General features: G+C 41.0%; 1 protein-coding gene across 4 annotated transcripts in view; it reads left to right on the plus strand.

Annotated features, from left to right (window-relative positions):
• STK31 (serine/threonine kinase 31) overlaps window positions 1-16,237 on the plus strand; it is a 73,410-nt gene that overhangs the window by 24,703 nt on the left and 32,470 nt on the right. For all 4 annotated transcript variants that reach the window (XM_072650940.1, XM_072650939.1, XM_072650937.1 and 1 more), the window contains exons 10-11: window positions 76-235; window positions 7,390-7,512. In XM_072650940.1, coding sequence (XP_072507041.1) covers window positions 76-235; window positions 7,390-7,512 — 283 coding nt within the window. The remainder of the gene's footprint in view (window positions 1-75; window positions 236-7,389; window positions 7,513-16,237) is intronic.

Here is a 16,237-nt window from a genome sequence, read left to right on the forward strand (position 1 = left end):
AATGGTAGTCATCTTTTCTATCATGAGACTTCTGTTTTCTAAAAATTTGGTTTCTTGTTTTGCCCCCACTAACAGGCGAGCAAACATCAATGTTCGTTGTGGAGACGACCTCTCCGATGCTGTCAAAGTGGTGGCTGAAGGTCACTTGGTCACTCCGTCATCCTTAGATGAGCTGGAGAAGATATGGGAGGAATACAACTTGGCTCAAGAGAAGATTCAGATTTGCCAGAATGTGGTAAAGGGGACAGTTTTTCTTTACTTTGTTTCTGGGTGTGGGAATATGATGGTGCAGGTATATTTGTGTTGCATCTTTTAAGAGAGGACGGATATTTGTATGTTTTATTTGTTCACCACCATCAAGCCTGGACAGGGTGGTGGTGGTGGTGGTGGTGGATAGTGTTGCCATTTTACATATGAAAAGCATATGAGGATGTGACTCCTAAGTCCAGAGGCTTACTCTATGTCTTTCCCCATTGCTACCACATTGTTTAAAACTCTTTCAAGGTATAAAGAGACTGAAATTGGTAGATTGGGGAATGTCTTAAGGTACAACATGGCTAGATTTCACTTTTGATAAAGTCTCTTAATACTTTTATGGACAACATGGGAAAATCTTGGCTAGCTGACAGGTAGATTTGGGTCTGTCTTAAAACTGGACTCAGAATGTTGATTGATGGAGAGAAGTTTCTGTTCCCAGATCCTGCCCTTGGCCCTCTTCTGTTTAAGAATTCCTGTGGTTTTTATGAATAGAGGAAATGCTTGTCACTTTGGGACATGTCTTGAAGCTAAGAAGGATGACTCATTGTTGAGTCTGAGTTTTTATTATTTATTTAGTCAACACACATTATTAGGAGTGCACTTTGTACCAGGCACTAAATGAAACAGTTCTTGCCCTCTGTGAGCTTACATTCTTGGGGAGATGGCATTTAATATACAAAATAAATTTAAGGCAGTTTTTTGGCAGGGGGGATAAGACCTAAGGGAGTCATATCTAAGGCCGTACAGGAGCTTATTTTGGGAGGAGACTAGGGATTCTAAGCCAATTGGGAGCTTAGTGAGAAGCATGCATGGCCTAGGGGACAGATGCAGAGCTGGAATCCATTAAGTTGTGTGTAAGGAACCACAAGGAAGCGCATAGCACAGGGGAAGGAAAGGTATTTACAGACTGAGACTAGTGGAGGGAAAGCAGGCTTGTATGTGATGCTGGTGTCAGCTGGAGCCCATAACACTTCTAGCAGAGATGAATTTATAGATATGATCACAATGGGCACTGTATGGAGGGTGGATTTGAAAGGAGAGAGAATGGAGGTGGGTGCAAAATTTCAGGCAAGACTGGATTAGACCTGGTATTCAGTGGTTTTTATGTGACTATGGAGAAAGGAGATAGATTCCAGAGAAAGGGAGAGAAAGAGAGAGAGGGAGACAGAGTTTGGATTGACAGGAATTGGTAAATGGTTATCTGTGTGTTATGAGTGAGAGAGAGAGATCTGAAGAGGACACCTGGGAGGCCACCACCAGCCTTATATACTCCTTAAGATTTACCTGTCTCATCACCAACTGTCTGCAAGATGTCTGGCTTTGCATTTCTCATTTGTACCTTAAGCTTAACATATCTTCAACCAGTCTTGTGGGCCGGAGGAAAGGTGTCAGGAGATCCACATAGCTCGTACATGGTTGTGGTGAGGATCAAACGAGGGAGCGTTTAGAAAGTGCTTTGGAAACCTTAAAGTGTTCTATAAATGCTAGCTGGTATCATTTTACACTCTATTTGTGATCATTCATTCCTCTTTCCCAAAACTAAGCTGCGCCTCCAGAGCCAGGCAGTTTCAGAGCATCAGTTCTCAGATGAAGAAAGCCTTTTATTCTTTCACTAGTCAAATTAAGTAAGGAGGTCTTTGTGCCAGAGAGCTTGGACAAACTTGGCATTTCCATCCTATCTATTAAGGAAAAGTATAGAATTGAACTGTAGATTAAATTAGTTAGAATGGAAAGCAGGTGATTGAGAATACCAGTCACTAAAAAGTAAGTTGTTTGAAGAAGTCTCTTGAACTGAACTGCTGGGGAGGCCCCCTGTTCCATCTTCTTTCTCCTTGTATGTGAGTCCTTTGTCATGAAATATTCTCATGGCTCCTTTCCTCCTACTTTGAGGATCTAAGGCAGGATTAGTCATAGGTTCCCCACCTCTGATAAGGGAAGGAGGAGAGGATTTTCATAAGTGAAAGAGCTCACTCTCTGTCTTGGACTCTTCTTTATTTTTTTTTCATTATCATTTCTTGATTGTCCATGGAAACAAAAATGGGGAGTGTTAGGTTCCAGGGAATTTTGCCTGTTGCTCCAAGTCTAGCTTTGTGCCCCTAGGAATATTGATTTCCTCTTGTCTCACTCTGTCCTCTGTTTCTGGACTTTGGGAGTGGTCTCTCTTGATGAGGGACCCCAAAGGAGTCAGTAGGGAAATCAGGCCTTGAAAGCTGTCCTTGGTCTCTTCTGGAGGGTACAGAAAGCATTTGTTCCCTAATAGCCCATCAGTCTGGTCCTACTGTGTGTTGCTGTTATCTCTTTCAGTAGAATATATTCCCAATGACTTCTCAAGGAGATTTGTTGTGTCACCCCTGTTCAGAACAATACAAAGTGAACCCAGTTGCCTTTGACTTGTTGGAAAACTCAGTTGTGAAATAAGATACAGGAGAGAACTGAAATTTCTGAAAGACCTGAAAGGAAGTAGCTGCTGTCTGGGGAAATTGGAGAACTGCTTGGATCTGTGTAATAACAAGACTCATTGGAGTTAATCTTTATGATTGTAGAAGAGATCCAGTAACTCTGTGCGAACTGGGTCTTTTAAATTTCACAGCCATCTAAGTGATTTGCTCCTCTTGCTTCATTTTGGGCAGAAGGCCAGTTTGAGGAAGTTGATGGGGAGGGATGCTTGTTATTTCCTACTCCACTTAGAGCACAAGAATACTTTAAAGGGAGTTGGATTGGTTGGTTAGCTTAAGGGTAAGAATGTTCCTGTTTTCTTGTCCTTAGATGCTTGTTAAGTCACTGATTCCACATTAATTCCCCATGAAAAGGAAATTACTAAAGATTTACATTTTGAGAACCTCTTAATTTATCCTGACCTAATTCCAGTTTTACTTAGGAATCGGACTTTACAGAACTTGGCAAAGGAACAAAGCTTTTCTTTATCTGATGGGTATGTTCAAAGAAAGCAGGTGGATAGAAGTTTTGAAATTTTATGATCTCTTACATTTTATCTATGGTAGACTATTTTAACTCAGAATTTAGTGACTGTAGTTTGACTTTAGATGGGATCTAGTTTGAGATAGACTTTTATTTGTTTTTCTACACACACAAACACACACATATTTGTAAATGATACTGTATGTAACATCTTGTAAAACATGCCCCAGTGTGTTTCAGTATTTTTATATCCTCAGCCTTTTAAATTAGGGAACAGATTTTTCAAATCTGGGAATAGTTTTTCAGACAGACAGTTTTATAATGTCATTTCCCTTTTACTCATGATGCATCTTTGATCGACAAAAAAAATATTTTTGTGGATATAAATTCTTTTGTTGTAAATTCTTTCTTGTTGCTCTTAGCCATAATATTTTTCACCAGTCTTGTATGAGTTTGCACATTTCGACGCTGAGCTGATTTCAAGTAGATGGAAAGCAGCAAGAGGGCAGAAAGAGGAACAGTGATGGGGTGTTTCATTCTAAGGGACCTCTCCTGCCAGTCTTTTCTCTGTTAGCTCCACTTGTTCCTTCCCATCTTCCTCTTCCTCCTCTGGGACTTTCCCCACCTTTCCTTTGTGCTGGCAGAAGCCCCTTAAAAGGGCTTATGCTATCAGTAGTAGGGAGCTAGCTGGTGCAGGAGAATGAAGCAGGACCAGGATAAGACATCAGGTCATTTCTCCTGCCTAGTTCCAGGTTGGGTGCCCATATTCCCCTATAGCCCTCCTGGGTGCCCAGGCACCACTTAGGGATCAAATGTCACTGCTCACCTCTCAGGGAAGGCTTTAAAGTATCAGCACACCCAGCTCCACTGGCCATTTGAGCCCAATATCTGCTTGTGGTTGATTTGGGCTTTCTCTATGGTGGATTGGCAGAGATGTAGCACCAGCAAGGGCTCTGGATGTCCTGGAGTCCATGTGGGCAGGTCCATGTCAGAGCATCAGCACTTTGAGGGACCTTAGATGTTATCCAGTCAACACCATCATTTCTGATCCGGTGGAGCAGAGAGAACTGTCTAAAAATGATTCTCCTAGGCAGAGTGTATTAAAATACACAGCAATGTGCTTTGTGTCTATTGGCTTATTTGATCCTAACAACAACCCTGGGAGATCTGCTTTACTATGATAAAACTGAGTTACAGAGGTTGTGACTGGCCCAGAGGCACACAGCTAATGAGGATCTGAACTCGAGTTTTCTTGACTCCAAGCCCAGACACTATAATACTTAGCTGAATTTGCCCTTAGCCCAACTGGCTGCCCTTGAAGGAAACATAGATTCTTTTTCAAACAAAATTCTGGTTCCCAGTCACTGATCCTCAGGAGTAAGTGGAGTGGGTAAGATTCTCTTTAAACAGGCAGTTTTTAGATGAAGAAATTAAAGCTGTCTATTGTCACGTGAAAAAATACTCTAAATCACCATTGATTAGAGAAATGCAAATTAAAACAAGTCTGAGATACCACCTCACATATATTAGGCTGCTATGACAGAAAAAGAAAATGACATTGGAGGGGATATGGGAAAATTGGGACACTAATGCACTATTAGTGGAGTTGTGTTAGAAATAAAATTTCCAAGAAAAGCAAAGACTCCTGAGGTAGATGAGGTCGACTTATTTATTTTACCATCCTTACAAGAAGCAGGTATGTAGCAGCCACACACCTACAGAAGTGAGAACAGGATAATTTATACCTGTCCCGAAACTCGAAGTCCCTCCCTCATTTCCTCAATGAATGCTTTGAGGTGTGCAACTTCTTGGTACCCTGACTTCCTGTTACCCCCTTGAAATGTTGCCCTGTCTTCCACATACATTGCATGTGCATTTAAATGAGCTTTAGCTCCTCCTGGGGATATTTATGAAGCAATTAAGTGTGTGTGTGATTGAAGCCTAACTGACCTACTTACCCTTTCCTAACCTCAAACCTGGTTGAGACTGGTTTCAGGTGATTGGTTTCCTGTTTTTTCCTTTATTCTAAGAAATATTTTTGTAGAGAAGCATGAAAGGAAAACCCCCTTTCCTTTGATCTATGTGGAAACATAATTTTTATATCTTACAGTTGTGAACTGATCCAACCATTCTGCAGAACAATGTGTGTGTGTGTGTGTGTGTGTGTGTGTTTGTGTGTTTGTCCTTCATTCTCGAAGAGGACCAGGACATCAAGATGATGACATGACTTGCACTTAACTGTGATTTGAGTGAGGGAGGGCAGTGCAAGGTCACCAACCTCACTTTCTTCTTCTGAACCATCGGGATACAATTGGACAATCAAACTGCATAATCTTTGATCCAGCAAAACCACTGCTAGGTCTGATTCACCAAGAGATCATAAAAGAGGGAAAAAGGAACTACATATACAAAAATATTTATAGCAACTCTTTTTGTGGTGTTAAAGAATTGGAAATTGAGGGTCTGCCCCTCATTGGGGGATTTCTGAATGATGTTATATGAGTGTAATGGGATATTATTGTGCTTGTAATAAATGATGAGCTGGTGGGTTTCAGAAAAACCTGGAGAGACTTACATGAACTGGTGCAAAGTGAAGTGAGCAGAACCAGGAGAACATTGTACACAGTAACAGCCACAGTGTAAAGATGATCAACTTTTCTCAGCAACACAGTGATCTAAGGCAATTCCAAAGAGTTATGAGGAAAAGTGCTATCCACACGCAGAAAAAGAACTATGGAGTTTGAATGTGTGCGTGTGTGTGTCCGTCCGTGTGTCCGTGTCCGTCCTTCGTTGCTGGAGAAGACCATGCCATCAGAGAAATGATGACATGACTTGCACTTGACTTTGTTTTGAGTGAGGGAGGGCTGTGCAGCTCACCAGCCTCACTTCTCCTCCAGAGCCACCTGAATCCAGTGACCAGATATTCATCAGGATGACTGGAGGTAACTCAGGATGAGGCAATTGGGGTTAAGTGACTTGCCCAAGGTCACACAGCTAGTGAGTGTCAAGTGTCTGAGGTGAGATCTGAACTCAGGTCCTCCTGACTCCTGCACTGGTGCTTTATCCACTGCATCATCTAACTGCCCCATGGAGTTTGAATACAGATCGAAGCAGTATTTTCACTTTATTTTTTTCATAGCTTTTTCCCTTTTGTTCTGTTTCTTCATATGCAACATGACTTATGTGGAAATATTTTTTTTACATTATTGGGACTCAAAATTTTACAAAAAAATGTTAAAAATTGTTTTTAATATAATTGGAAAAAATAAAATGCTTTTTAAAAGGGAAAAGAAGAAAGACAATAAAAGACATCCTTCTGTTCTAATAGTGCTTGATAAAAGCCTCTTAACTTGTTTTTATATAAACAGAGTATTGAATCAGTTTCATTTGGTTGTTTTCTGTTCAATATAAGATCAACTAGGATGTTGTTCTTCTTGTTAGATTAGGTTATTTGGAAGCCATGTGCATAAAAGTCTTAGGTGTTCTCAGAGCATCCACGTTTTCTTTCGTGAAGTCCACTCACCAATTTGGTAAGAATTTATTGTTGGTAGATCTATAGGGTCATAGCTTTGAGAGCTGGAGAAGGGATCCTAGGGATTGCCTAGGCCATCTCCTTTATTTAGAAGATAAGAAAACTAAGGTCCTTCCCCAGGGACATACAAGTAGAGAGCCTCAGAGCTGGCCTATCAACCCTCATCTTTGGACTTCTAAGGCTTGCATACTATTCTTTTTGATTGTTTTCCCTGGGTGTTTTTCTGCTGAAGAAAAAAAATTTTAAAAACAGTTTTTGTTATTGTCTTGGATTTTGAAGGTGTCTGTAGGTATTGATTATATTGAATTTGGATAAGAAATATGAATTAAAGGCTAAGCTCCTTAGTACCAGATTGATGAGTAAAATGAATTTCATTACTGTACAGTTTTTTAAAGAAATGAAAAAATGTAATGTTAGAGAAAGAACTAGGAAAAATACCACGGGGCAGGTTATTGGATGTAATACTTCTTGGGTTTGCTTTTTTATTTTAGATGAATGAAAATAATTAGGCAGATAAGTATGTGTGGTCACCCACGGAAGACACTTATCATCTGAGAACTGAGATCTGAGAACATAATACTGAAATATGTGGTATTGTAGAGGATAGTTTTTTTCTCTTATGTACCTTGATATATTGAGGTCAGATGGTCTATTGATGGTGCTTTTTTTTCCCCTCACAGAATGAAGGTGATATCTTGATAACCAAGAGGAATGAAGTCAGACAGAAGCTGTATACAGCTGTTGAAGTTTTCATTGTGGAAGTGGATGAATTATCCCTTAATAAACGCTTGAAAACTTTGCAGGTTAGAAATTAGTAATTTGTTACTTTCAAATCAAAACATAAATTGAATAATGAGGATAAGATTCTTATTATTTCATAGAAACTCCAAGTTGTATTTTTTCTTTTCAAGTTAGAAATTTTACTCTTTTGGTTATTGTTACTATTTTATTTTATAATTTTAACAGCTGTCTTATGTGTTTAAATCAAAAATAGCTGCTATATGAAAACCATTTAAGGCTAATAATAGTTGTAGAACTGTAGATTAAGGCAGTTGTGGTTCCAGCTTATATGCTTCTCAGATTGGTAAAGTTGATTAAAAAGGAAAAATGATAATTGCTGGGGGGCTGTGGGAAAACAAGTGTATTAATGCACTCTTGTTGTGAACTGGTCCAGTTATTGTGGAAAGCAGTTTGGATTGAAGCCCCAATAATTATTAAGCTGCATATGCCCTTTACCCAACAATACTGCTATGAGGTTTATACCCCAAAGAGATTCAAGAAAGAAGAAATGTAGTGAAATGATTCCTACCTTGGTATAAGAAGTGGTGAAGCGGAAAGTCAGTAAGCTTTTATTAAATGCCTACTGTGTGCCAGGCGTTGTGCTAAGCGTGCCAGATAGTTTCGGCAAAACTTGGAGAGATTTTTATGAACTAATGTGTACTGAGGTCGGCAGAAGCAGGAAAACAATTTCTAAAATAACATTGTGAAGACAAGTATGTTTGAAGATTTCAGAATTCTGATCAATATAAGGACCAGCTGTAGTTCCTGAGGTCTCATGATGAAACATACATGCTACTCAGCTCTTTACAGAGAAGCGATTGGGACCTCTGTTTGGATGTGGCCAGGGTGTGAATTTGTTTTGCTTGACCCTGCACATTTATTCCAGGGGTTCTGTTTTTCTTTCTTTTTCAGTTAGGAAGGGGCTAGGTTTAGGGTGATCTTGGTGATCCTGAGCAGTTCCCTTTAGTTCTTTGCCTCTGTATCCTCATTCTTAAAATGGCAGGTGGGGGGAAGGTCACTGGTTCCCAGGGCTGTGGTAAGGCTCAAATAAGGTTATGGATGCAAGGCAACTTGTAAACTTTGAAGCTGTGAGTAGAACTTGTCAGTCATGCTATTACTACTACTACAATGACAAGTACTACCTCTACTACTACCAATACCACTACCACTACCACCACCACTACAATTACTATGCCTTTTCTGGTACCCCCAGCTGGTAGTGCTTTCTTGCCTGAAATTATGTCCCAGTGGCTTTTTACATAATCTTGACTGTATCTAGTTATGTACATGTTGTGTCCCCCAGTAGTATGTAAGCTCCTTAAGGGCAGGCACTATTTTTTGCTTAACAAGGACAACTCAATGCTTAGCGGTCCTTAGACATTCATTAAGTGCTTACTGTATGCCAAGCACTTTGCTAAGCACTAAGGAAACAAAAAAATGTGAAAGATAGTCCCTGCCCAGGAGCTTACAGTCTAATAGAGGAGACAACTTGCAAATCACAACTAATTTATAACCATGATAAATTAGAAATGATCAACAGAGGGAAGGCTTTGGAATTAAGAGGGGTTAGGAAAGGCTTCCTGTTGAAGGTAGGACTTTAGCTGAGGCTTGAAAGAAGCCAGAGAATACAGGAGAATGAGTTGAGGAGGGAAAGCATTCCAGACATGGGACATAGCCAGGGAAAATGCCCAGAGGCGAGAGATACAGTGTCTTGCTCCAGTAATAGCCAGGAGGCCATTGTCACTGGATGGAACAGTACATGTTTGGGAGTAAAGTATAAGAAGACTGGGGGGGTGTAGGTTGTGTTCAGGGAGGACCAGTACCTTTGGTGTGATGGTTGTTGAGCCCTTTTCAGGGCTCTTTCCACCTTTGGTGTCCACCTGTTCTGCCTAACTCTCTCCTGTGGCTCCAAAAAGCTGCAGCATGTAAAGCAGCCACACCCCGCTAACCATTTTGGCAGACGGGCCAAATCAGGTTAAGGGTAACCAAGGGTTCTCAAACCCATTGGCAAGTTAGGGGGGTGTCTACCTCAAGCATGTGGAGACTTCATCTGGTGGAATGGGTGGATGAGAACAATTTGTTCCAACGGCCATGAAAGCAGATGAAGCAGGTGATGTGGCGTGCTTAGCACTTGGTTAGACACCAAAGACACCAAAGTCATCCACTGCATCCTGAGCCATCGCCAGCTGTCTTGACTCTGTCCTGCCATTGGACTATGATGACTCTGGAGGAGAGAGTGAGGCTGATGACTTTGTGCAACTCTGCCTCACTTAAATGCAGTTTACACACGAATCAAAAGACATCACCCATACTGTTTCACTATTATGCCTCAAAGTCATGTGGAGACAGGCAAGTGATGAAGCAGCAGGTGTGGATACACTGGGAGCTGTAGTCACAATCCTGCACACAGGCGGCCCAGGCCATAGGGTCGTTTCTCACTGGAAGCAGCAGTGGGGCTCAGTAGCCCCCTGGGTGTCTGAGCAGCCTTTTAAGGATTGCACTGCTCACCTCCTGGTGTGAGGAAGGGGGCTAGAAAAGGCGCCCTAAACATTGTCTGCTTACCCAGCCCTGGCCTGATTACTGCGGCAGGTGGGGAATCCCACTATGTGGTCAAAACACAAAAGAAAATCATCTGTAAAGATGATTCCACTCATCATCAGCACATGGAACGTGCACATACTAATAGACAACATAAAATCCAGTAGACCTGAAGAACTGATTTTATTGCAAGAAAACTCAATAGGTATCCCATCCAAATAGCAGCCCTGAGTGAAACAAGGTTGGCAAATGAAGGCCAGCTTACTGAAGTTGAAGCTGGATACCCCTTTTTCTGGAGTGGACACAGTGAAGGGGAGCACTGTGAAGCTGGCCTGGGTTTTGCAATCAAAACTAATCTAATCAGCAAGCTGGTATGCCTGCCAAAAGGAGTGAATGACAGGCTCATGACAATGCAATTGCCACTCACAGGAAGTCACCATGCCACTATGATCAGTGCCTATGCACCCACCATGACAAACCCTGATGAAGTCAAAGACAAATTTTATGAAGACTTAGAGACCGTTGTCATCAGTGTGCCAAAAGAGGACAAGCTTATAGTACCAGGTGACTTTAGTGCTAGAGTAGGCTCAGACTACCAGGCTTGGCAGGGAGTCCTAGGGAGGAATAGAGTTGGAAACAGCAACAGCAATGGTCATTTACTGCTGAAGACTTGTGCATCACATGACCTTCTCATCACCAACATTGTCTTCCATTTACCTAAATGCAATAAAACTTTATGGATGCACCCTTGCAGCAAACACTGGCATCTAATAGATTATGTGATTGTAAGGAGAAGAGACAGACAAGATGTGAGAGTGACAAAGGCAATATATGGTGCAGAGTGCTGGACTGATCATAGACTTATCCTTTCCAGGCTAAATATTCACATTCATCAAAAGTACCGCCCCCAAGGCAAAATGACACCAGAAGAATTAATGTCAACAAATTAGAACTCTTCTCTGAGCATGAACAGTTTGCTGCTGACTTGGAGGGAAAGTTGAGCCAACATACAGTTGGCAACAGTGGAGCAGAAAAGGAGTGGGCAGCTCTCAGAGATTTGGTGTATAGCACTGCATTTGCTCATCCAAGTCAGAACACTCACAAACACCAAGACTGGTTTGATGAAAATTATGGGGAAATTCAGAAGCTGCTAAATGAAAAATGTGAACTCCATAGGATTTACCAGCAGGATAGTTCATCCACCTCTAAGAAGGCAGCATTTAATTCCATCAAAAACAAAGTACAAGCAAAGCTTAGAGAGATGCAGGATTCCTGGTTCAGTAAGAAGACAGATGAAATTCAATTTTATGCTGATAGTAACAATCCAAAGCACTTCTATGATTCCCTGAAAGCTATTTATGGACCAAAAACTTATGGTGCATCACAACTACTCAGTGCTGATGGAGCCATATTGATTAGTGATAAGGACACGATCCTAGAGAGATGGGCTGAACACATTTCCATAGTGTTCTCAACAGACCATCATCAATCAATGCTCAGGCCATTGACTGTTTACCTCGGGTTGAAGTTAAACCCTCCTTAGCTGAACTTCCAACTGAAGAAGAGATTTTGAGGGCCATTAGACTCCTTTCATGTGGCCAAGCACCTGGTGCTGATTCTATTCCAGCTGAGATTTGCGAGGTAGGGGGACCATTGCTCATACAAAAACTGACTGAAATTTTCCAGCTTATATGGTAAGAGAAGGTTCAAGGATGCCTCCATTGTCCATCTCTATAAGAGTAAAGGAAACGGACTATTCTGCGACAATCACAGGGGGATCTCTCTCTTAGTCATTGCTGGCAAAATTCTTGCTAGAGTCCTCCTTAATAGACTGATCCTTCACCTGGAAGATGGTCATATACCTGAGAACCAGTGTGGCTTCAGAAAGAGCTGAAGAACAGTTGATATGGTGTTTGCTGCCCAACAACTCCAGGAGAAATGCCAGGAGCAGAGCAGAGGTCTGTACACAACATTTGTGGATCTGACCAAGGCCTTTGACACTGTTAGTGGTGAGGGCTTATGGAAAATTATGTCAAAATTTGGTTGCCTGGAGAAGTTTGTTAATATTGTATGTCAATTTCACGATGGCATGTTTGCTGGACAATGCTCTCATGCCTTCCCAGTTTCTGGTGGAGTGAAGCAGGACTGTGTGCTTGCTCTCATGTTTTTTACCATGATGTTTTCAGCCATGTTGTCAAATGCTTTCAGTGAAAATGAACATGGCATCAAGGTCAACCACTGTACTGATGGTGAGTTCTTCAGTTTGAAAAGGCTACAAGCCAAGACTAGGGTGGAGGGAGTGCTGGTGCACGATTTTCTGTTTGTAGATGATTGTGCACTCAATACAGCTTCTGAAACTGAGGTACAACAAAGTATGGATCAATTCTCTGCTGCCTGTGGTAATTTTGGCCTAATAATCAACACCAAGAAAACACAGGTGCTCCATCAGCCACCACCACACCATCCATACATGGAACCATTGGTTACCACAAATGGAGAAGTTTTGAATGCTGTGGATAGGTTCATTTACCTTGGTAGTGTACTTTTCAGGGATGTACATGTTGATAATGAGGTTGATACATGCATTGCCAGAGCTACCTCAGTGTTTGGGAGGCTCCAAAGAAAAGTTTGGGAGAGAAGAGGTATTAGACTGACTACCAAAGTGAACGTCTACAATGCTGTTATGCTGACCTCATTATTGTATGCCTGTGAAACATGGACAGTCTACCAGCACCATGCCAGGAAAGTGAATTGCTTCCACTTGAACTATCTTAGGAAGATTCTGAGGGTCACCTGGCATGATAAGGTACCAGACACTGAAGTCCTTGCTCGAGCTGAACTGCCAAGTATTCAGACTGTGCTTCGGAGAGTGCAACTCTGATGTGCTGGCCTTGTTGTTTGAATGCAAAATATACGGTTGCCAAAAAGATTATTTTATGGAGAACTTGCATGGGGCAGGCGATCATGTGGTGGCCAGAAGAAGCGATGCAAGGACACTCTCAAGGTGTCTCTCAGGACCTTTGGATTTGACTGTGCAACATGGGAGACACTGGCACAGGACCGCTCAGCATGGTGTGCCCACATAAGAAAAGGTGATGTACTCTTTGAGCAAAACAAAATTGAGACAGCACAAAGTAAACACAGGATGCGCAAATTTGGGATATTCACCCCAAATATCCAGACAGACTATCTATGCCCAATCTGTAGTAGAGTATTCCTCGCTCGTATTGGTTTGATCAGCCACAGTCGGACACACTGGAATTTCACTTTACAATGGTGATGTCACTTTGATCGTCTTCGAAGACGGACAACAACCACCACTATAAGAAGCCTGGGAGCAGGGAAGGATGTGGCAAGGTTTGATCCTGGAAATGATGGAGTGCTACTGTGGGACCTGCGCTTTCAGAAGATGACTTTGACAGCTGAGTGGACGACTGGCCGAAGAGGGGAGTGACGTGTGGCAGGGAGACCCTGTTGGTGGGAATGTCCAGATGCCTGGTTTGGAGGTAGCTCTTTTCTGATTGAAATGTGTAGTGCCCAGCATTGAGCATACTGTTCCAGATATTTGCTGGTCTAGGAAGAATGCAGCAGGATGCTCACTGCCTTTGTTGTACAACCTGTAATCCTTCCTGCAGCCTAAGGTTGTGTTACCTTTGTTGTGTGAAATATTATACTTTGGTCTCACAATGCTCCTAGAGTTGGCTAAAACCCTTACTTAGAAAAATTTTTATTGGTGCTTTTTTTTTATATCACAGACCATTTTTTTTTAAACCGTTGCTGGTAACAATTGTATTTCCTAATCGCATAACATTTAGCCATGGGAAGTCTTCTCACGTTCATCCTTGTTTGAAAATAATAAAAAAAAATTAACCTGTCCTTCCCATCAACTCCCCCTTTCCATTGAGCAAAGAAAACGACCCCTCCCCCTCCCTACCATCATCCTCACTCTGCAATTTAGCCCCTAATATGTAACTTTGTTGTAGTCCAGTGAAAGAAATTCCCAGTTGGGCCATGTCTGAAAATCTCATGTGTTTCCTCTGTTTTAAGCTTATCACCTCTGTCAGAAGGAGAATATGGCATTCCTTTTTATTCTTTTGGCATTCCTTTTCATTCTTTCGGCATTTTTGGGGGGGATGGGTGGGTGTTTATCATTGTGTTGATCAGAGTTTAAAGTTGTTAAAATTTTATTTTCTTCTTGTGTTTGCATTGTATAAATTGATCTCTGGTTCTTATTATTCTCCATCAGTTAATAGAAGTCTTCTCAGTTTTCTCTGATGTCCTTTTCATCATTTCTTATGGTATAGAATATCCCATTACTTTCATAGGCCATAGTTTAGCCATTCTCCAACTGATGGGCATCTATTTTGTTCCCAGTGTTTATCTACCATGAAAAGAGCTTTTATTTTTGGTTAAACAGCAACAACAAAGAAAACTGCTATAAAATTTTGGGGTGTGTTTTATCTTTTTTTTCTTCTTTCTTTGATTTCTTTGGAGTATAGGCCAGATAGTGGTATAGCTGGGTTAAAGAATATACACAGATTAGTAGCTTTTTAGGCATTGTTCCAAATTGCTTTCCAGAATTACTGGGCCAATCCACAGGGCCAACAACAGTGCCCTGGTGTCCCTGTTTTTCCACAGCCTCTCTAGCATTTGACATTTTTCTTTTTTACCATCTTTCATAGATATGAGGTAGAACCTCAAAGTTGTTTTAATTCGTATTTCTCTAATTAGTAAGGATTTAGAGCAATTTTTCATATGACAATAGCTTGTGTTATTTTTTCAAGCTAAATTCTTGCCCCTCCTTCAACTTCCACCCCTTGATCCTTCCTTGGTAATAAAGAAAAACAGTTAAGTTAAACCAAGTAGTGGTATATCCAACTGCACATGCAGGGTTCTGTACCCATTATCTTTTCTCCAACAGTTAGGGAGTTGTGTGTTCTCTTGGGCCAAAATTGTTCATTGCAATTACTTATGTGCTTTTGTTTTTAGTAGTCTTTTCTTTATATTTTGCAGACCGTACGTTGTATTCCTGTTTCTGCTTGTTTCACTCTGTATGGTCCATGCAAATCTTCACATATTTATTTGAATCCTTTGTTTTTATCATTTCTTGTGAAATAATAATATTCTGTCACTTTGATGTACCACACTTGTTCAACTGTTCTCCAGGCAGTGGACACCCACTTTGTTTTTAGTCCTTTTGTTCTCATGAAAAGTGCTCTTATGAACATAGTGGAGTACGAACATGGGACCTTTCTCTTTCTGACCTTTTCAGTGTGAATGCCAAGTGATGAGATGATTGGGTTAAAGAGGAGGAATAGTTGAGTTGCTCTTTTCCCACAGTTCCAAATTGCTCTCCAGAATTCAGTCTACAAATCCAGCAGGAATCTGTTAGTATGCCATCTTCCTTGTTGGACGTAGTAACTGTTCCCATGTTTTGTCATCTTTGTCAGTCGGCTAAATAAGAAGTGAAGTATCAGTTTTAATTTTAATTTATCTTGCTGTTGATGGAGAGCAGTCTTTCTTTTCTTTTTGGAGTTATGGTGTGTGTTTATTTTTAATATTCTTTTAAAAAAACATTTTGAGTTCTAAATTCTCTCCCTCTCTCCTCGTTTCTGTATACTCTGAGCTGCCATTTCTTTCCCTGGAGGTGAATGGCACCTTTCTTCATCAGTCCTTTAGAATTGTCTCGAACAGAGTATTGAACAGCATTGAACAAAGCAGCCTAGTCTTTTCACAGTTGTTTGTTGATAACAACGTTGCTGTTCTTGTGGACAGTGTTCCCCTGGTTCTGTGGAGCAGTCTTTCACCTAATGGGGGATAGCTTGCAATTGTTGAAAATATGTTTTATTTGTGTTATTTAATAGTTATCTTTTTTTCATCACTTTAATTTTTCGTTATATTGCTTTTTCTCCTCCACTGAGAGAGTTATTTCTTATTACAAAGGATAGAAAAGAAAATGAGAATAAAGAGCAGGTCAGCAGAACTATTGAGCCCATTAAACAAGCCTGATAGGGTCTGCAGTATTTAGCACCCAAAAGATTCCATTTTTTCTAAGAAGGGAGGAAGGTACCCCTACATCTTCTGATGTGACCTACTGTCTGACCATACCTCTCCTCTCCTAGAGGAAGAAATTTGGCTTATTTTAACTCAAGTAGAAAAGTTTATATTTATCTCTATTGAATGTCGTCTTCTATATTCAGTCTGTTGTTC

Source organism: Notamacropus eugenii, chromosome 3 (genome assembly GCF_028372415.1).
Source record: "Notamacropus eugenii isolate mMacEug1 chromosome 3, mMacEug1.pri_v2, whole genome shotgun sequence".
Classification (NCBI taxonomy): domain Eukaryota; kingdom Metazoa; phylum Chordata; class Mammalia; order Diprotodontia; family Macropodidae; genus Notamacropus; species Notamacropus eugenii.